Source organism: Malaclemys terrapin, chromosome 4 (genome assembly GCF_027887155.1).
Source record: "Malaclemys terrapin pileata isolate rMalTer1 chromosome 4, rMalTer1.hap1, whole genome shotgun sequence".
NCBI classification, from domain to species: Eukaryota; Metazoa; Chordata; order Testudines; family Emydidae; genus Malaclemys; species Malaclemys terrapin.
The window spans coordinates 61,516,715-61,538,267 of NC_071508.1; the positions used below are offsets into that span (position 1 = coordinate 61,516,715).

At 48.4% G+C, this 21,553-nt stretch overlaps 1 protein-coding gene across 1 annotated transcript in view; it reads right to left on the reverse strand.

Annotated features, from left to right (window-relative positions):
• LOC128836144 (adenylate cyclase type 10-like) overlaps positions 1-21,553 on the reverse strand; it is a 64,142-nt gene that overhangs the window by 31,586 nt on the left and 11,003 nt on the right. Inside the window, exons 5-16 of the mRNA XM_054026160.1 lie at positions 21,256-21,461; positions 19,518-19,614; positions 18,381-18,469; positions 17,491-17,682; positions 17,011-17,132; positions 14,957-15,033; positions 14,575-14,764; positions 11,967-12,022; positions 10,340-10,493; positions 8,417-8,609; positions 6,059-6,215; positions 4,284-4,400 (exon numbers count right to left, since the gene is read on the reverse strand). Coding sequence (XP_053882135.1) covers positions 4,284-4,400; positions 6,059-6,215; positions 8,417-8,609; positions 10,340-10,493; positions 11,967-12,022; positions 14,575-14,764; positions 14,957-15,033; positions 17,011-17,132; positions 17,491-17,682; positions 18,381-18,469; positions 19,518-19,614; positions 21,256-21,461 — 1,650 coding nt within the window. The remainder of the gene's footprint in view (positions 1-4,283; positions 4,401-6,058; positions 6,216-8,416; positions 8,610-10,339; positions 10,494-11,966; positions 12,023-14,574; positions 14,765-14,956; positions 15,034-17,010; positions 17,133-17,490; positions 17,683-18,380; positions 18,470-19,517; positions 19,615-21,255; positions 21,462-21,553) is intronic.

Below are 21,553 nucleotides of genomic sequence, written 5' to 3' on the forward strand. Positions count from 1 at the left end.
TCACAAACAAGGTCAGCTCCCAGACTGCTGCACTGGGCAGCACAGTATGGGGAGGAGGTGACCAGCCTCAGTGGAGAAAGAAGTGGTTTGGTTCAGGACTATTTAGAAAAACTGGACGAGCACAAGTCCACAGGGCCGGATGCACGGCATCCAAGGGTGCTAAAGGAGTTGGCGGATGTGATTGCAGAGCCATTGGCCATTATCTTTAAAAATCCATGGTGATCGGAGGAGGTCCCAGATGACTGGAAAAAGGCTAATGTAGTGCCCATCTTTAAAAAAGGGAAAAAGGAGGATCCGGGAAACTACAGGCCAGTCAGCCTCACCTCAGTCCCTGGAAAAATCATGGAGCAGGTCCTCAAGGAATCAATTCTGAAGCACTTAGAGGAGAGGAAAGTGATCAGGAACAGTCAGCATGGATTCACCAAGGGCAAGTCATGCCTCAGTAACCTAATTGCCTTCTATGAGGAGATAACTGGATCTGTGGATGAGGGGAAAGCAGTGGATGTGTTATTCCTTGACTTTAGCAAAGCTTTTGATACGGTCTCCCACAGTATTCTTGCCGGCAAGTTAAAGAAGTATGGGCTAGATGAATGGACTATAAGGTGGATAGAAAGCTGGCTAGATCATCGGGTTCAATGGGTAGTGATCAATGGCTCCATGTCTAGTTGGCAGCTGGTTTCAAGCAGAGTGACCCAAGGTTGGTCTTCAATATCTTCATTAATGATCTGGAGGATGGCGTAGACTGCACTCTCAGCAAGTTTGCAGATGACACTAAACTGGGAGGAGTGGTAGATACGCTGGAGGGTAGGGATAGGATATAAGAGGGACCTAGACAAATTAGAGGATTGGGCCAAAACAAACCTGATGAGGTTCAACAAGAACAAGTGCAGAGTCCTGCACTTAGGATGGAAGAATCCCATTCACTGTTTCAGACTATGGACTGAATGGCTAGGAAGCAGTTCTGCAGAAAAGGACCTAGGGATTACAGTGGACGAGAAGCTGGATATGAGTCAACAGTGTGCCCTTGTTGCCAAGAAGGCTAACGGCATTTTGGGCTGTATAAGTAGGGGCATTGCCAGCAGATCGAGGGACGTGATCATTCCTCTCTATTCGACATTGGTGAGGCCTCATCTGGAGTACTGTGTACAGTTTTGGGCCCCACACTACAAGAAGGATGTGAAAAAATTGGAAAAAGTCCAGCGGAAGGCAACAAAAATTATTAGGGGGCTGGAGCACATGACTTATGAGGAAAGGCTGAGGGAACTGGGATTGTTTAGTCTTCAGAAGAGAAGAATGAGGGGGGATTTGATAGCTGCTTTCAACTACCAACCTGAAAGGGGGTTCCAAAGAGGATGGATCTAGACTGTTCTCAGTGGTATCAGATGAGAGAACAAGGAGTAATGGTCTCAAGTTGCAGTGGGGGAGGTTTAGGTTGGATATTAGGAAAAACTTTTTCACTAGGAGGGTGGTGAAGCACTGGAATGGGTTACCTAGGGAAGTGGTGGAATCTCCTTCCTTAGAGGTTTTTAAGGTCAGGCTGGGATGATTTAGTTGGAAATTGGTCCTGCTTTGAGCAGGGGGTTGGATGACCTACTGAGGTCCCTTCCAACCCTGATATTCTATGATTCTATTTCTCTTCTAGGGAGCTGGAATCTCAACATGATCCCAGACTAGCAGGGCCGTCCTTAGGCATAGGAGGCTACTTAGGGCACCTGAAAATTTAGGGCACCACTGGGTCTTAGTGTCCCCCTCCTGCCTCTTCCTATCCCTGTTCTGACCCTTCCTGCAGGCTCCCATAGCTGGCTGCTGAAGCCTGGTGACTCTTACTCCGGAAGGGATCTAGTAACTTAAAAGTGAAAAAGTCTTCCACCCTACCAGACCTATTAGCACAACACTGAAACTGTTAAAGAGCCATTCAAGTGGTAATGAACTCATTTAACAGGCATTTGGCAACCCCTACATATATATTGTCAGTTTCTGAATTTGCTGACAAAACCAGTTGTGCATTACTGTAATATTTACTCAGAACATGTTAGTCTACAGGACCTTAGTTTAAAATTTGCTTTAAAAATATTTCATTAGTGAGTTGGTGAAGATTCATAGATTCTAGGACCTGAAGGGACCTCGAGAGGTCATCGAGTCCAGTCCCCTGCCCTCATGGCAGGACCAAATACTGTCTAGACCATCCCTGATAGACATTTATCTAACCTACTCTTAAATATCTCCAGAGATGGAGATTCCACAACCTCCCTAGGCAATTTATTCCAGTGTTTAACCACCTTGACAGTTAGGAACTTTTTCCTAATGTCCAACCTAACTTCAGGGCATATCAAAAAACCTGTGACTGACATTTTTTTATTTCCAAGTTTAGTGCTTTTAATTAGGTACCTTCTGCATGTCCAGTCTTCACCATCTGGCATGCAGTGGAAAACATGCCCCATTTTCTTTAGAAAGAAATTGCAGAAGAGTGTTTTTTTCAAATATAATTTGCTTCATTTGGGTTCAGGGATTTGGCTGGAAGGGGGTGAGCACGATGGGGGAGGGAAGAGAGGAGGGAGACAATGGGGAGAGGGTAGGGCCTGGGTGGAGTGGGGCGGGGCCTGGAGCAGAGCAGGAGTGGAGTATGGGTGAGGCCACAGGCAGAAGAGGTGGGCTGGGGAGCTAGCCTCCCCAAGGGGCAGCTTCACCCACTGCCCATGACAGGAGGTAAGAGCGGGTTGGCTCCTGCACACCCAGTGCGCACTGCAATCTCCTTAGGCAGGGGCTGTATTCACAGAGCCAAATGTGCCAGCACCACGCATTCTGTGTGAGGGAGAGGGTAAGGGGGTCTCTGCGGGGAACTGTGACTCTCCACCACTGTGAGGCAGGCCGGTGGGGCCGGTATCTTTTGCTGCCTCGTCCCTAACCTCCCCCTCACCCCCGGGCTGCCGTCGGGCATAGGGGCACCAGTTTAATAATACTGCATAGGGCCCCTTAAATCCTAAGGACGACCCTGCAGACTAGGCCCTGAGTGGAGCTGCGCCCTGCAGTCGGAGGAGACAGACGAGAATCCCCAAGGATTCCCCGACACCAGGGCCAGCTTTAGGCCAATTCCCCGGAATCGGGCCCCGCGGGTAAGAGGGCCCCGCACCCGCGCCTAAGAGGGCCCCGCGCTTTAGGCTCACACGGTGGTGGTCCACTCCAGCGGCATTTCGGCGGCGGGGGGTCCTTCAGTGCCGCAGAAGATGTGGAGCGGACCCCTCCGCCACCGAAGACCCGGACCGCGGAATCGGGCCCCGCAGGTCCTAAAGCCGGCCCTTACTGCCACCGTTAGGGTCCTGGGCTGGGACCCAGTGGAGTAGGGTGGGCCCGGATCTCCCTATCCACTGCTGCCAACCCCACCCCTGGTAGGGTGACCAGACAGCAAGTGTAAAAAACCGGGACAGGGGGTGGGGAGTAATAGGAGCCTATATAAGAAAAAGCCTAAAAAATCGGGACTGTCCCTATAAAATTGGGATATCTGGTCATCCTAACCCCTGGGGAGGCAGTCTACCCACCTTAGCAGTGGCGGCTCCAGACAGCAGCGCACCACGCACGTGCCTGGGGCGGCAAGCCACGGGGGGTGCCCTGCCGGTCCCTGCGAGGGCGGCAGTCAGGCTGCCTTCAGTGGCTTGCCTGCGGGAGGGCCGCCGGTCCCGTGGATTCGGCGACAATTCGGCAGCGGGTATGCCAAAGCCGCGGGACCGGCGGACCTCCCGCAGGCAAGCCGCCGAAGGCAGCCTGTCTGCCGTGCTTGGGGCGGCAAAAAAGCTAGAGCCGCCCCTGCACCTTAGGCCGGATGGTCTGCGCTTGCCTGCTTTTGCTCTGCCACAGCCAGGAGGTTGTGGGCCATAGACTGTTAATTGCTGTCTGCTCCAGCCAGGAGGTTGTGGGCCATAGACTGTTAATTGCTGTCTGCTCCAGTCAGGAGGTTGTGGGCCATAGACTGCCTGTGCTCTACCTTCCCCCGCTCCCTCTCCCGGGCCAGAACTTCCCCATAGACTATTGATTACTACCTGCCTGTAGTGAGGCCGGGTGGCCTCCATCCCCACTTGAGAGTGAGGAACCACTATACATACTTCTTGCCTAATTGGGAGGTCTGGCCTATTCTGCAGAGCTCAGACTCGTGCTTCTCCGCTTTGCTCCAAAGTTCAGACCTGCGCTGTCTGCCGCATTCAAGCTCCCAGGCCCTCTTTAACTGCTGCCCTTAAGGAACAGAAACATTGTGTCCCCACTGGCGGGAGACATCAGGATCAGACCCTCACCTTTTAAGGTAGGGGGCAGCATAATATTTTGCAACTTGACATTCTGGCGAATGGTGCAAATGTACAATTCGTTGTCTGAGCTGGAAGGCGATTCCGTTTTGGAGGGGATGGCATTGGCTGCACGGAGAGAAAGAGGAGAAAAAACAATTACAAGAACTCCCATTTTAATTTGTTTGCTTTTTAAATCTATCCAAAGCAAAACAATACTTGTCAAGATCTAATGGGAACAGCCATTATAACCATTTGGGTGTGAGAATAAACTCTATCACCCAGAATGCAAAACAGGTTCCATTGCATTTCTACTTAATCACAACATTCCGAGACTGGCTCTTCTGGGGGCCAACTCTTTGGTGTCGCCTAGATTTCCTAGACTAAATCAGATCAATGGCCTATCTTAGGAGGAAACCGTAACTCTTCTTCCCTTATGGAAATTTGGCACTAATATATGGGGAAGTACTAGCCTAATCCCAGGAAGTAAATGGCTGGTTTATGGCCTGCAGGAGCTGGGCTGCTCTTTTTCTCTTCCCCCTTATTTATTTAGGAAGTTTTAAAAGGCTTACAGAATCATTGCCATGGAATTATTATCATTTTGTTTTTGATATTTACAACAGCTTTTATTTAAAGAAACATTATACAATATAATCATCAAATCTCTCTGTTTAACAGGGTGTTACCTTTGCACTATGCAAGACGTTTTGTTTCTGGTGATTGTATTATTCTGATTACCCATTTATCAAGCCAGGCATGTCCATCAAATGTTAATAATCAAAAACATGGACAGATGTGCTGGGTTTGTTTTTGTTTTCAGGCAAATGTATTTTGTCTGCATATTGAACAACATATCTAAGAATCTATCCGCTACATTTCTCATATCTTAGCTAGTATAACTGCAAGTGATACCACTCCCATAAATATCAAAATCTTTTGGTTGGAAGATATTTGTCACCATAATATCTTGTATCAATTAGTCCACAGATTAACTGTGTGGTGAGTAGGAAAGTGTTTCCTTTAATGTTTTAAATATGTTGCTTTTTCATTTCACTGGGTGGCAGCATATTCTATTATGGAAAACTATAACTGTTCACTATTAGAGGGGTAGCACATAGAGGAAACCTGTTAAGGTTGCTAACAAATTGCATTATAACCTTTTTCAGTGACTTATAACTTTGTTAGGCATTCAGCTTTGGGACTGAAATTTTCCATGCTTGGTCTCTGCCTCAGATTTGGTTTTTTGAAAAGTTAAGACTTAAAATGGTTCAGCAGTTTTGTCAATGTTAAAAAAATGCGTATTTTCCACCTGCCCTCTTTTTGAGCAGCTTTAGTGTCCCAAAGATTTGGAGCAGGAATAGAAATTTCTCAGGGACAAATAGCATCCAAGAGTTCTAACTCAGTCCCATGCTTTAATCACTCAACCTCACTCCCCTCCCAGAGACAGGAATGGAACCCTGCAACCCAGCATTCTACTGCTGAACGTCCACCACTTACCCTCTCTGCTGCCTCCCCTGGCCCCAGTCTTGCCTCCTTTCCTAGCCTGTTCAGCTACTCTTTCCATTCCCCTCAGCACATCTCCTCTTTGCCCCTTGCACCCTCCTTCCTTCCCTGAATTCTAGCAGCCAGTGCCAGGCCGACAAACATTCCCAGAAAGATGAGAACTGCCTGGGAGGGTGAGTCACTACACACTATACAGTGGGCTGTGGCATTTAAGAACATAAGAACCTGTCTTGCAACAGTGGCCAATGCCAGGTGCTTCAGAGGGAATGAACAGACCAGGTTACCAAGTGATGATGAGTTAATGACAAGTAGCTTACTGAAAAGGCCTTCCCACTCATCATCTACTTCCTCCTCCTCCTCCCAAAGATGGAAGATGAGCATGTTCTTTAAATGGAGGTTCCGCAGCAACTCCTCACAGTAAAATGGGATTCCATGGCTTCTCTGGATCAAGAACCTAAAGAGAGACAAAACTATCACTGACCATTAAAATAAGGGACTGTTATTCTCCTTGGGTGATGTTGGGGATGGTAGCTACATAGATACCATGGTGACAGGTGCCTTAACAATATCTAAGGTTGCAGTTGAAATGGACGAGGCTGCATCAAGTGTCCTGTATGCCTCCTACGTGGTAGATTGCAGGGCTGTACTGAAGATACAAAGTGTGTCATAGGGTGAATGAGCAGCAGGGCAGGGGATCAGGTTCATATCCAAATGACAGTCAGGTGTAAATCAGCACTTAACGTAGCTACGGTTGTTTACAACAGCTGAGGATCTGGCCCCATGTTTGTTTTTAAATGTTACTAATAGCAACTAGGTTACTAAAACTGGACCCATGTCAAGCCTAAATATTCTCTGCTAACTCATCACATAGGTGTCACCACCTTCCTGCAGAGTTCCAACCTGTCACAGCCAGCCTCTTCCTTAAACACCTTCCTCCTTTCTCCCATAAAGCCCTATCAGTCGCAGAAAAGCTCTCTGGCAAAGTCCATCTAGTCCCCACCTTTTCCTTCTTCAAATCCCTCCTTAAAAGTCACCTCTGCCTTTATGCCTGCAAGACACTGTCAGTTGACATTGGCAAGGCAGATGGCAAGCCATAAGCACTGTTCATTGTGCTAAAATGTACTTGTTTGACTAAGGGTAGGTCTACACTTACCTCCGGACCCGGAGGTAAGCAATCGATCTTCTGGGATCGATTTATCGCATCTTGTCTAGACGCGATAAATCGATCCCGGATCGATCCCGGAAGTGCTCCCCGTCGACGCCGGTACTCCAGCTCGGCGAGAGGAGTACGCGGCATCGACGGGGGAACCTGCCTGCCACGTCTGGACCCGCAGTAAGTTCGAACTAAGGTACTTCGACTTCAGCTACGTTATTAACCAGGCCCAACACTCACCCTCCCATTCCCACCACCACCACCACCCTCTTTGGCTACCTGTTGTAACCTACAGTCTCAGTGTTTTTAGGGCAGTGACACTGGAGCCCGCATCCTGACTGGCACCCTTAGGTGTTATGCATCCGAAGAAGTGGGCTGTAGTCCACGAAAGTTTATGCTCTAATAAATTTGTTAGTCTCTAAGGTGCCACAAGTACTCCTGTTCTTTTTGCGGATACAGACTAACACGGCTGCTACTCTGAAACCTATAATATAAATAAATGCCAAGATTTTCAGAAATGGGAGCCTAAAGTAAGACTCTTAAATCCATATTTAAGGGGGGTGCAGGGGAAGCAGCCGCTTCCCCTCAGCACATTTTTCAAAAGTGGCGCCTGCCGGGCCGGTGCTGGGCTCCTGCAGGCAAGGGGGGGCAGCATGGCCGGAGGAGCCAAGGTGGGGGAGACGCGGTACGGCTGGAGGAGCCAGCTAAGGGGGGGGGGCGCGGAGCGGCCAGAGGAGGAGCCAAGGGGGCGTGGCCAGAGAAGGAGCCAAGGGGGGGGCGCCTTTTTTATGTTTGCTCCCCCTGCACTTAGAACCTGGCTACGCCACTGGGTCTGCATACACATGGATCCATGGCCCCGCCCATGGCCTGACCCCCGACCACCTCTAACGTGACCTTCTGTGCTGACTAGGGAGGAGACAAGGTCCAGAGCTTTCCTCCCAGGCAGCTTATCCCACTTCATTCATGCACGTGTAAGAGGGCTGTGTCCTGGGATGAGTAAGGGCTATTTCTTGCAATCTCACAAGTCTGTGAGGAATTGCTTCCCTTCCTTCTGTGTAGCTGCAGATGGCCGACATTCTGTGAATATCCTTTCGAATGTATAGGAACAAAGTCCAGGGTGTGTGCACAGACTAGGATTCAGGCTCACCAAACAGGTCAGCGTCATGACCGCAAGAAGGCCACTCCCAGAATAAGAGTGAGGAAGTGGGACAGGTGAAGTGGATGGCATCCGATCGACAGCATCATGCCACTAATTCTTCCATGCAGATCTAGGAGCAAACATTTCTGCAACCATACCCAACACCCTGTATATCCCAATTATAATGACGGTGTTGAATTTCATGAGCATTCACACCTTTGAGCCAGTGTGCAATTTCAGGGTAAGAATAAAAAATGCTGAGATGCTGAATTGGTGTGAAGCCAGGTAAATAACAGAACCCAATTCCACAGACATGCTTTTCCCCCAGAGAGTGAGGGCTTTCTCCATTACCTTGACAAGAAAGATGTTATTCAGGAGGCAATAGTAGGACTCTTCTACCACACTTCGGAGTTTGTCTTGGAGGATTTTCTGTCTTTCAGCATCAGATTTACAGGCCTCAATCCCCAGAAACATGGCCATGAGTGTCTGGATGACAAAAAAATTCTGCTGCACATTTATCTTCGTCAGCTCCATAGCAATAACCCTGCATGGTGAAAATGAAGAGAAATTATAAGGAAGTTCTAATGGGGAGTCAAGAAGAGCCAGGACATTCTGAGAAAGAATTACAGAAACACAAACCTACCACTTACCACATGGACATCTAGACACATAGAAAAAGCTTCCAAATGAAGGAGAAATAATGGAATCAGGGTTTTTCAGCACTTTCTGATCGACCTCCAAGTCAACTACAAGACATTTCAGCACCTGATTTTCTTTATGGATAAATGGCTGAGGATCAGCAAAGGATTTGAGCAATGTCTCCTGGTCTCTGTTTCCTCCATGGCTGGTACAAAACAACCTAACCCCAGAGCTCAGCCTCTCCATTTTTCACTTTTGTTAGTGGGACACAAAAGATTAACAGCCTTGAACTGATCTCCAACCACCTTTTCTAACCACACCCCTTTGGGTTACTGTCAGAGTCCAGACTGATCAGTCTGTTTATTGTCTTCTGGAGAACACACCCTTGTCAAAAGCACCTGGCTGCTTTCAGTTCAGTTCCATGCATTCCCCTGGACTCTAAAGTCATCCTGCATTGAAAGACATGCAACCAGACATACCCGTGAGCATCCATCCCATTAGAACTGCTCTCATTGCCCTATCGCATGCATCCAAAAATGCCTTTTCTTAGTGATGGACCATCTCCCAGCCCTTCACTAATGACCTTTTTAAAGTTTGTCCATTTCTCTTGGGGAAAAAAAACCCGCACACTTATGAGCTTTCATCCACAGTTCAAAAGTTGCATTAGCCCACGAAAAGCTGAACAAAACCTTTTGAAATTTCAACATTTTTAATGTTGAAATTTGAAAGGTAAAAAAGGACTTTTTTTTGTTAATATTGTCAATTTTCATGGAAATCTTTCCCCAGCTTTCAACCAAGTATTGAGCTGATCAAAATATTTCAAATTTTGAATTTTCAAATTAAATGGGGGGAAAATGAGGGGAGACTTAATAAAACAAATTTGCAAAATGCCCCCAATTTATTTTTTAGCAGCTCTCCCATCTACACTGTCTTGCTAGACATGTTTCCTCTTTAGCATCTCAGTCGAATAGCACTGAAACATGAATCTGACTTGATCTGGGTCAAGGAATCTCTCATAGGATGGATGGGAGAGCCATCTCTTTTTGATGCGTTTTCATGCCCTGCTAGTTTTGAGGTTCCCAGAAATCACACTTCCCATATGTTGCCAGAAAACAGATGGACGGCTATTCCTCCGGATTCATAGGAGGTGGATAGCTCAACAAATCAACTGGACAAGAAGCCACAGTTAATCAAAGAGCAGGTGAGGTTAATCCTTTGAATCACGGAGGGACCCATCCAACCGTAAGTGAATCTTTCAGATTGCCTCATTTATTAAATGACGAATCAGAGCAGCAGGCTGGCATTGATAGGGACGATTGGACCACTGGTTGTTTCATCGCCCCTGTGACTGTGCTGGCTATTTCTGTACGTGAAATAATAGTTGTACTAAAGGAGGAAGTTACTAAAAGCTCCTCTCCCCCAGGCAGGGCTCATTTAAGCCATTAGAGGTCAGCTTTCAGCCAATTAGCCAGGCATTTGGCCATCTCAATCTGTGCCAGCCTCACACAGCCTCCATAGCATTTGGCATTACTGCAATCTCTGGAGGAATGTTACAGCGCAGGATCACGATGCAAGGGCAGAGGTGTGTGGGGCACAGGGGGTCAGGGGTATCAAAGTGAAGTTAAAGACACTTACTTGTGGCCAGCCTCCTGGCCTAAGTAGGCAATTTCAGCAAGTAACTTGCTCTTTCCATAGCCCATAAGGCCTTCATATATTATGACGCGGCCTACTGTAGACCCCACAAATCCTTTCAACGAAGAGTTATAGATTTCAAGCTCTTTTTCCCGACCTAAGAAACATGGAGTGACTTTAAGAAAGCAAAGACCAATGCACGTCCCTTTCCCTCTTTGCTTAGCAGTGGCAGCATGTCTCCACCCATATCGGAAATGCATACATAAGTCACTGGTTCATTTCCACCTCTGCTGCAATCCTTATCTATCCCTTTCTCCCCACTCATTTTGATAATTGCAGCTCCCCTCTCTAGCATATTCCCAAACCCGACTGTCCAGATTCCAGCACACCGCTGCTACCCTCCCCACCACACACACAAAGAAGTGTGACCACATTATTCCTATCATCACACAACCACTTGTTCATTCCAATACCCGGTGTCACTCTTCAGATTTGTATCCAGTCTCCTTTACAGACCCTGAGCTACATTCACTGGAGCTGGCACAGGGAAGTATAATTTACATCTCTCCTTATCAGCCTGCCAACCAGGAGATTCATCAGCTCCTACAGGGCAACAGGATTCAAATTTAGAGATGCGGTGGGGCTCACCTGGTATTTATCTCATAGAAATGGAAGGGACCTTGAAGGTCATCAAGTCCAGTCCCCTGCCTTCACTAGCAGGACAAAGTACTGTCCCTGACAGGTAGGTGGTTTTTTTTTTTTTTTTGGTTGTTTTTTCCCCAGATCCCTAAATGGCCCCCTCAAGGATTGAGCTCACAACCCTGGGTTTAGCAAGCCAATGCTCAAACCACTGAGCTATCCCTCCCCCCATTGGAGGTATTGGGGTGCTGGAATCTAGCATTTTGTTTCAACCCCATTTGTCAGTAAAGTGAAAAGATGCTAATCAAAGACACAAAGGGAGTGAATATGAGGGGTAAGAATGCGCATGTATTCCTTCGAGACAAGGTGGTGAGTATGAGGAATATCTTTATTGGATCAACTTTGGCTAGTGGAAGAGACAGCTTTCAAGTCTCACAGAGCTACTCGTCAGGTCTGGGGAAGGTAACCAGAGTGTCACAGCTACACACAGATGGTTAAGTGTAAGGAGATCACACATGTTGCCTGAGACCACTTAAAATGAAGTGAGCAGTTAACACCTCTGCTGGAAAGTTTGTTTCTTCCACCAACAGGAACTAGTCCAATAAAAGCTATTCTCTCACCCACCTTGTCTCTCTCCTCTCCTGGGAGCAATATGGCTACAACAACATGGCAAACATGTATTCCACACTCTTGTCTGACCATGGATAGATCCTGCGGTCCATAGCACCATATAAGACCTGCAGGATCAGGCACCACAATGTCAGTGTAAAGGCCCTGTATCTTTAAGAGCATCCCGAGCACATCTCAGAGCTTTACATTTCTGAATGATCCCAAGGGTCAGTCACTTAATATCCTCAAGTAGTGGGTCCCCCTCAGACATTTCCCCCCACATCCATCGCTTCCTTGGGCATCCTCTTCCCAGCAGCAACAACTGCTCCACAGGTTCCGAATGACAAACCAACTGGAGTTCCGAAGAGCTCTGTCCACCTACCCAGTAAGTGGTAATACTCAGACCTCTCCTTGGTGAGCTGCGCTTGGCCAATCATTCTGCAAGGAGGAAGAGAAAGGAAAGCTGCAGTTAAAGAGTGAAAATACTCCTGGTCAGACTGAGTGGGGGCGCAGCTGGGCTGCCCACTCTCTCTGAATCCAAGCACTGCTTCCAAGAACGGTTTCATTATTCTTAGCCTCCTGCCCCCAGACGCTCAAGTTGAGCTGGAGTGAAGTAGTGTCATGGGGTTTCCCTTCAGAAGAGCGCTAAAGGAACATCAATAAGTAAGGAGTCTAATGTGCCTGGTGTAATGGGAGGGTGTATTAATATCCATCGGGGAGAACTGGAGAGCTAAGAAGGAAATGAGGCACAGCAGTCTATGATTTCTCTAGTAAAGAACAACGCAATGCAATGCCTATTAGCCTGGCTTCCTGAAGCTGCTCAAGGATCTGAAGGTACCAAACAATTCTGTATTGCAAATGGGTGAGAGATGAGAGACACGTAGGAATAGACAGATTCAATAAAGCTTGCAGAGGAAAAGATAAGGAAAGCAAAAAAAGCAGAATGAGTTAATACTAGGCAAAGGCTGTAAGGGGAATAAGAGTTTCTATAAACATGTCATGGGAAAAAGAAAGTAAAGCCATTAATAAGTAAGAAGGTGAATGAAATCGATGATTACTCTGAGCTCCTGCGCTGCTTTTTAAAATCTCTCTTTAGCAAGCTATACATTAACAATGGCCCAACTCCTGCAAATTGCTCCCCACATACAGACTCCCATTGACTTTAATGGGGCTCCCTCCACATAGAAGAACTTGTAGGACTGGAGCCTTGGATTTGGACAATGAGAGCAAGGCAGATATTGTATAAACAGTTGTTGATGAAGGAGGTATCAGGATATATGAAAAAACAGAACACATGCAAACTTGGTCTCTGAACTCAATACTAGCTAGCTACACCACAATTGCTATGAATTTGGGGGCGGGGCGGGGGGGATTGTACTGCACCTTTACATTTCTGACAGCACAGCTGATGCAGCATGTTCCAAAGAAGGGACCCAAACTGCTCCGTCATGGAGACTTTACTTTTGTTCTTTCTTAGTTTGCTGTGCCCCTTAATCTGAACTGAAAGTCATTTGGACTGAGTCTAGAGGACTGTCTAGGTGTATGGAGAAACATTGAATGCTTCTACATTTCCATGGTGCAGTTCCCAGTCTCCTAGTAGCTGGAGCTGATGTGGAAGTGGGAGAGAGATGCAAATGAGACACTATAGTTACCCATTCTCTCAAACATGAGGATTAATTAAAGATATGCCAGTTGAAGGTATTTTTACACTGAGCTATTTGCTGTCCAAGCAGCTGTTTGTCTCCTTGACTAAGTTGCCTTGAGTTGATCTTGTGTGGGGAAGTATAGGACTTTGGAGATGAAATTCCCTAGGCCAGCTGTGAGATGATGCTCTGGATTCAGGCAAGGTTGATGCACATTGTGGCTTTGAACAGACAGGACAGCACACACCCCTTTTGTGCTGATCAAAGGAAATTTGCCCTTTCATCACCCTTCCTCCTCCCCCATTGTAAAATGGGGGTGTGACTCTTGGAGCCCCTCAGTGCCAACGAGCAGAGGGCCCCCCTACTGTAACTCACATCAGGTCTGACACACTCATTGTCCCAACACACTGTTGTCATGATATATATCTCAAAGGTGTCATGAAAGATATCGTATGTAAACTGGTGCCATGCTGGTCCCAAAAATCATTGTGTGATCTATGTACAGATTGGGTACAAAGAGTTATAGATATGTGCTGGAAATATATTCATGAAAAGTGTTTGAGAAGTAGAGCATAAAATCCAGCCTGCCCTAGGCAAAGGCATGTGTATTTACCTGTCTGACCAGCTGGGCTACCAGCAGAGGACAATGGAAGTATATTTACATATGAGGAAAACAAAGACATCAAGCTAAACAAACGGGGGAGAAGACTCTTGACTTTGAGTAATAGAAGGGGAACAAAAAGACCTTGTAGTTCTCTGTCACTGCAGGGAAAGTAGAGTACAGCACCTTTGGAGCCTATGAAAGAGCTGCTGGAAACATGATGTAAGTGAGAAACTGCTTAGGCAAAGATTGCAACTTGCTAAGATTCAATTTTCGTCATTAGAAAGTGTGTTTTGTTTTGTTTTGTTTGTGGCCTTGCCTGTCTCTTTTCCCCTTGCTTAGCATCACTTAAACCCAAGGGCTTTGTGAATAACCTTTGTCTTATTTTATTACAAACCCATCTCAGTGCTGTGTATTAAAGTGAAGTGTGAGGCTTCAGCTAACCTAACAGGCGGGTGTGTGCTCTGTCTCTTTGGAGGCCGTGAGCGTAAAGTGAGAGGGACTGGATGCTGCAGGGAGACGTTTCTGGGGAACTTGGCAGCTGGGACTCACTGATTGTTACTGGCAAGCCCACATTTAGACTGGCAGAGTCTTGAGGAGTTTGCTGGCAGGGCAGACAGACTGGTGTGTCAGGGACCGGCCACACAGCTTAGCAGCCCCAAAGCTCTTGCTCTTGCTAAGGCAGCGTGGTAACCGTGGCTCACGGTTCTGAGGGTTCTGAGCATGACGTCCCAGGGGACACTTACGGTTTCTCACTGATGCCAAGATAATGATAGACCACGCCGGGATTCACAACTCCTTTCATCTCAGCCTGGGGGAGCTCTTCAAAGAAGCAATGAGGCAGCCTGGAGTTGGCATAGGTCACTGCATCACAGGACACTAACCCCGGATAATACATCATCATCCGGGCAGCGAGATTCACCTTCTGGCCAATGACTGTGTGGTGGAGAGAGCAAGAAAATGGGCACTGAAAAGTTAACTGAACTCCCGCTTATCCTCCTGTGAACAGCTCCATATGTATCCATGCATACATACCCCTCCACCAGCAAAAATACGCAGCCTACACACACACTCTGTGGGTACCCAGGGGATACCAAACATGCACAGGACCAGAGAAACAGACTGTACCTGTGTATTCGTGCCTTGCATGATGGCCAACTATTCCGCAGAACACTGACCCGCTGGTAACCCCGATGGAAACTATCCTAGCAAGCAATGAGAGCAACATGGAGTCAGCAATCCCAAATGTCCAGTCCCTCTTGCCACATCTGCTCATGCACCCTCTCCCCACCCCCACTCCTGTAGTGCTAATTTGTATTGACTATCCCCACATCAGCCAGCTAGGTCTCCCAACAGCCTGTGTGCAGCTCTGTGCGTGTGCAAAAGGGATGGAGAAGAGGGCAAGGAGCTTCCCTCACGCACGTCCCCATGTAATGACAGTTCTTGTGCTTCCCGGAGTGCAGAATGCCATGAGCTGGCATTGCTGTTGGAACTAGCCTCCCCAGAGAGATGGGCCACAGCCCCACCTGCTCTCCACCCCAGCTAGCCGAGCTGACTCCAGGCCAAAGGGAGCCCATGTCCATCCTTTGCAAGTGTGCCACAGAGGCCGCATTCCTTAGGCAACTCCACAGGCACAATGTCTCTTTGACCTCCCCATGGGTGGTGAGTCCCTGTTCTCCCTGTAATGCAAAGCCACAACTGAACCCTCATTTCCTGGTGTGGAACTGGAGGTGAAGCCCTGGCTGAAAGTTCAGGGAAGTATTCACATTTTCTGAACACATTCATCTGCCCACAGTAGAAATCCTGCATGCTTAAAATGCTTCCATGGGTGGGGGAGTGGTGAGATGGGTGTAGAGTTTCAGCCCTCCCACCTTGCATCATCCAGCTGTCCAGTCTGTTATACCACACCCACTGCTATGGTATGCGTATGCCTCCCGTATTTATAATGGGTGCACACAGCAAAAAACTGCTTAACTGTAATTGTCCCTGGACACTGATCTCGCAGGGTACTCACACCTGGAATTTAATTCTCTCACGTGTGACTGGTTGAATTTCCCTGGCTCTTCATGGTTTGCATGCCCCTTAAAAGGAGTGGCTACTGGGCAAAGCACAAGACACACACACCCCTTACTGGCTATCACGCACTATTCCCGGCTGAATATAAATGCTGCCCTCTGAGTGTGCCAGTCTGAATTCTCCTTGCTGAGAGTCAGGAGCTGGAGGAACGTCCCAGCAGAAAAAGGGAGTCAGGTTACACAAAAACTTAACAAGGTTAGTGCCAGTGGTGTAAAAAGGGAGTGGAGTTTGGATTGGTTTTGACATTTATAGACACAAAAGGGGACAAAGGCTCTGGTCCCACAAACATGCAGGAGTTTTATTTGAAGCCTCGGTGAAGTCAGCAGTGCCTGCGTGCCAAGCCACAGGCCTCAAAAATTCAGCAACCGGACCAGAGCATGCTGGAAGATAGCAGAGGGTGAAGGGCTCTCTCCAAGCACTGCTGGAGTCCTGCTAGCTGACAGGCCTCGGGGTCCCCTTCAGCAGGGAGCTCCTCCACCAACTGCAGTCAAGAAGGACTTGATGGGTCCTTCAGAGGCCAGTGGGATGGGGGGTGACAGTCAATAGGGGTTTGGCTCATGCTCTTTGTCCTGTTACCAATGCTCTCAAGAGGAAAAATGCCTTTAGAGATCAAAGAATTGGCCATTCTCACGCAAATGGAGCTGAGAATCCTGCCCAGCTGGCGTCGTTAGTCTTTTACTCTCTCTTTTCTGCAGGGACTGGACTTGTGGGTTGGAGTTTCTTGGGCTCTTGTGGGAGAGGTCAGTGAAGGTGGTTGGCTTTGCATTTTGCTCTGAATGATGCTGAGGTTCACGGTCATCCTGAGCAGGTTCCAGATTCATGGCCAGTCACCACAAAAGCGCCATCAGCCGCACCCACCAGTATCACCTCTGAGGCTGAGGTTCTACTGCTCCAGTGGCACATAGCTGTCTTAGGAGGTCTGGGTCATGTAGAGTGAGGGGGAGCCCAGGGAAACTGGACTAATCCCAAATTTTGTCTCCCAGCTGTAATGTCATTGCCTCCTGCCCACTAGGGGGGCCCTCCTATTGGGACGAGGGAGTTTCGATGACAAACAAGCCCATTAGCACTCCTGTAGGCAACATGGAGAACTACACCTTCCTGCTTACTTTATTTTCATGGACATTTTAGAACAGAAATTGAAGATTTTAAATGCGCTGTCCAAGGCGTGGGCGCTCTCATCAGCCTGCTTATCCCCAGGGAGCCCGAACACACACAGGAATGTGCAGCCCTGCCAGGGAGGGGAAAGAAAACACCAGAGGAGTGAGGGTTTTTTCCAAAGAGCAAATCAGTATCAATGTCTGTGGCAAACAGTTCCACTGTGCTCCAGCTCTCCCACCCACCCTGTTAAAGTAGTGCTGTCATACAGTACCCCCAAAATGCTCTGGGAGACCCCACCACCGCCTCAGACTCAGTCTCTTCAGCACCAAGCTTTTTATCATTCCTCCTGATCCCTGCCCTCCTCCTCCCTTCTCTATCCCTTATGACAGTGCCACTGTCCCTCCTGCCTCCTACTAGTCCCGGAGTCTCAGGGGAATGTTTGCCAGCTCCAGCTGCCCAACTGGAATGGCCTTGAAGCTCTGACCCACTTTGTCAAACATAAAGACTTTGTTGATTTTGCCGCTGAAGACGTGGATGATGTTTGAGATCTTCACACTGACATCATGGATGACCTTGCACAGATCCAAGGTACTGACGCTTTTGTCAAACTGCAGGTTCACAAAGACAATTGTGACCGGCCGAAGCTCAGATAAATATTCTAGAGGCTGGTTGTCGTCGATCTGAAAGAGAAGAGCCAGATGTACTCAACAGTCCGTACTGCTGGTGAGCGGGAAGCATTCACTACTTCATACACCCCTCCTCCAGCTGGGCTGACTCTGCTCTCAGCTACAGGTGCTAACTCCACGAGGGCAAAGATGTTTGATCAGCTATTGCCATAGGAAGGAGGGGGCCCCCATCAATGGGAAGCACTCTCCAGTCTCAGGACGATGATCCTTTCAGCACAGGACTGGGAAATGAGGCTAGGCACCAAGGGGATAAAGGGGGAGATAGCTGAGCAGAGCCTGTCAATGTGACTTTGCTACAACCCAGGTCTCCCCATAAACTTTAAAATTTTAAACAGAACAAAGGAAAAGCTTTTTCATACACCTTACAATTAGCCTGTGGAACACATTGCCTGCAGTCAAGAACTCGGCAGATTTCAAAAAATTATGACAACATCCAGTGTTATAATAGTAAGGATTTTTTTAAATAAAACCCAATAGTTTTGGAAGGGATCTAAACCCTCATGCCTCAGGTCATAAACCAAGGGAGGGGGAAGGAAAAAACTTTCCATGTGAACAAGTTGATCCACAACTACCCACTGCAGGGTTTCTTGTATTTTCCTCTGTAGCATCAGGAGAACCTCAGAAAAATTCTAGCTGTGTGAAGCACAGACCGTCAAGCCAAAAAATAAAATTCTGTGACGTTACTGCAGTACCTTCTTCAGAATGTTTCTCATCACATACTTCCGGAGAGACTTCTCCAACTCATCATTAGGAGACAATGTGGAGGTTGCTCGGAGGATACCTAGGGGAGGAAATTCAATGCTTTCAAGAGCAGAAGGAAGACTTGTGGTTAAACCGTAGGGTTTTATTCCTGGCTTTGCTCAAGGGCAGACTTTTACCAGTAGGGACTGGACAGTGCCTGGATGGGGTTGGAGATTCTTGTCTAACCTATTTCACTTACAATCTTGAAAATGCAAATCACAGTTCCATAGGCACCGAGTTTCTAATCTGCCGGGGGGGGGGGTTCCCCCCGGCTCCCTGCAGACCCCACCCTCACTCCACCCTTTCCCCCAAGGCCCAAGCTCTGCCCTGCTTCTTCCCACCCCTGCTCCGCCCCACCCCGCCTCTTCCCTGCCCCTTCCCACCCCTTCTCTGCCCAGTTCCATCCCTCCCACAAGCACACTGCACCCTTTCTCCTCCACCCTCTCCCCCAGTGCCTCCTGACACAGCGAAACAGCTGATCCGTGGTAGGCGCTGGGAGGGAGGGGGAGGCGCTGATTGGTGGGGCCCACCGGTGGGCAGAAGGGACTGGGGGGAGGGGGAGGATCTGGTAGGGGGGCTGCCAGTGGGTGCTCAGCACCCACCATTTTTTTCCCGTGGGTGCTCCAGTCCCAGAGCACCCACGGAGTCGGTGCCTATGCACAGTTGGGATTTTCTATTAGAAAATTCCTTGTGTGCTTATATCAGCACCACTGAAAGCTTGCTCACCCAGAAAGACTGTAGGCACTGAGCAGGGTTCCCTATAGTGTCTCTTCTTGCCAGCCAGGGGTCTCCATAGAGCTGACACAGAAAGTAGGGAGAGGGTCTCTTCTCCTCCACAGTCAGCGTAGCCCTTGCCGATGTCCAGACAGGTTGAAGCCAGCAGGGGGGAGAAGGAGTTGAAATGCAGCTGGTTGCCTCGGGATTTTGGTGGCAGGGAATGGAGGAGGACACAGGAACTCAAAGGGGTACAGGGCAGGGGCCCCCATGTGCAGTCCATTCACCCTCTCACATTTACACTGACGGAAAACAAAGGAATATCAGCCTGCCATCTCCCTGGGGTCAACACAGTAGAAGGAAGAGGCACTCACTGTTATTTTCACCCGTGGGGTAGTGCTGTAGGTATTCGGTACATTTCCAGAAGAACTCGTCGAACTCAATCTCAGAGATGTTCTTTATGTATCTAGCCTAAAGGCACACAGAATTAAAGGCATCTGTCAGCTTCCACAAGCCTAGTGCAGAATTATTCAATAAAACGCACTCCCATCCTTCACTGTCACCTCCATCATCAACCTCCCTGTCAACTGGATGGAGGACACAGCAGTAATCAGAAAAGATTTTTTGGCTGGAGCAAAACAAGTGATGACGCTCCCAACGAATGCAACAAAAAGATTCTGCAGCCTCCAAAGCTGCGGTGAAAAGCCTTCCAATTCCACAATCTTTCTCCTGCTGGGTATCTGTGCAAGCCCCCAGTCCTGCAAATGCTTACATACGTGCTTAACTTGAAGCACCTGATTGGCCCCACTGATTTCAATGGGCTTACTCAGATGCAGGTGCAGAACTGAAGCCCAGCTTCTTCTCATGACACCTGTCACTGAACTATCTCAGTGCCTCCAGAAAGATACTAACTAAAATCACAATAGGCCCACGGTCTGATTCTCCTCCCCATTCTCACAGCTGCTCTCCAAGAACTGATGCAAGGTGTAAGAGGGGGGTGCTCAAAATACCTGGTGGGCTGCAGGTAGCAATGCTCCCACTTCCACTCCCTGGCAGGTTGGTCGTATTTTCAGAGTTTAAAGCGGGGACACCAGGATTGGCGAGGGGGATGGATCAGGGAATTGGGTATTATCCTGTCAGGATGAGTACTTGGGGCCTTTTACAGGAAAAGGCAGGGCAAGTGAGAACAGTATTTACCCTTCTGTGACCCCTTTCTTGTTCTCTCCTAGCCCTAATATCTCCCATTCCAATCTAGCTGTACCCTACCACCCCCCGACCACCCCCTTCACAGTCACTGATTCACCCACACCCTCAACCGACTCCATCAACCTTCCCACTCAACTCTTCCCTCAGCTCCCCACCTGCTGAGAAACACGCCCGACAAACATACCCTTTCCCCCAGGCTGAGATCTTCCCTCTTCCTAACAGACCTCCACAGCTCAGGCCCACACCCTCAGCTCTGAGCCCTGGCCACCAGACAGCCGCAGGCTCAGAATGCCCCCACACATCCCTCCAGGTCTAGCAAATCCATCCCCAGGCTCCAAAATCTTCCCCCTCCTACCTGACACCCATCACCACCAATCTCAGATGCCCCACAGGTCGGAACCCTGCCCCCTGCTCAGAAAGCTCTGGTATTCGCTGCTCTGCACCTCCTCCCTCTGCCACTTGCATCCCTTCTCTTGCAGAGACTCTTGCAGGGGCTGGAGGCTGCAGGGAGCATGGGTAAAGAGCCCCATACTCTGGCTCTGTGGCTCTGTCCCCTGCACTACAGCAGCTACACTACCCAGTTCTGAGATCACTGGTGGGGCTTACCCCCCTTATTCCCTAACGACCAGCCACTCCTGGCAAGAGGAAGCCAAAGTTAAGTCCACATTCTACTATGCCTTCTTACTTCATCACCACTTTCAACTTTCGCATCACCATCCCTCTCGGCCCCCTCTGCCCAGCTGGTCCATTGGATACAGGCCCAATAACAGATATACACACAAGCATACGTGTGAGGTTGCATCCAGCAGAAGACAATGGGGCACGTAAACACACCCCAGCCTAGATAACAAAGCAATACACACGCCACTGGTTATGAACAATTGTTGCACACTCCACATTGCCCACCTTAACAGATCTTTGATCTTTAATTGTTTCTATTTCTATCATGTTCCTGTTACAGAGTTCCCAGCAGTTCGGCGATAGAATAACCTCGCTTGCTTTTGCTAGGTTTTGGGCCAACCGAACTTCATCCACTGCTCGGCCAAGTACCAGAAAATATTGGTGCTTATTGTCTCCAACAACAACTTTGGAGATGTGACCTGCAGATAGCCCTGACAAGAGAAACAAGATTGTTATGGAGGGCATTTTTACTTTATCATTTGTAATATATGTATCTCAATGATCTTAGAAGCGGATTTTGGAG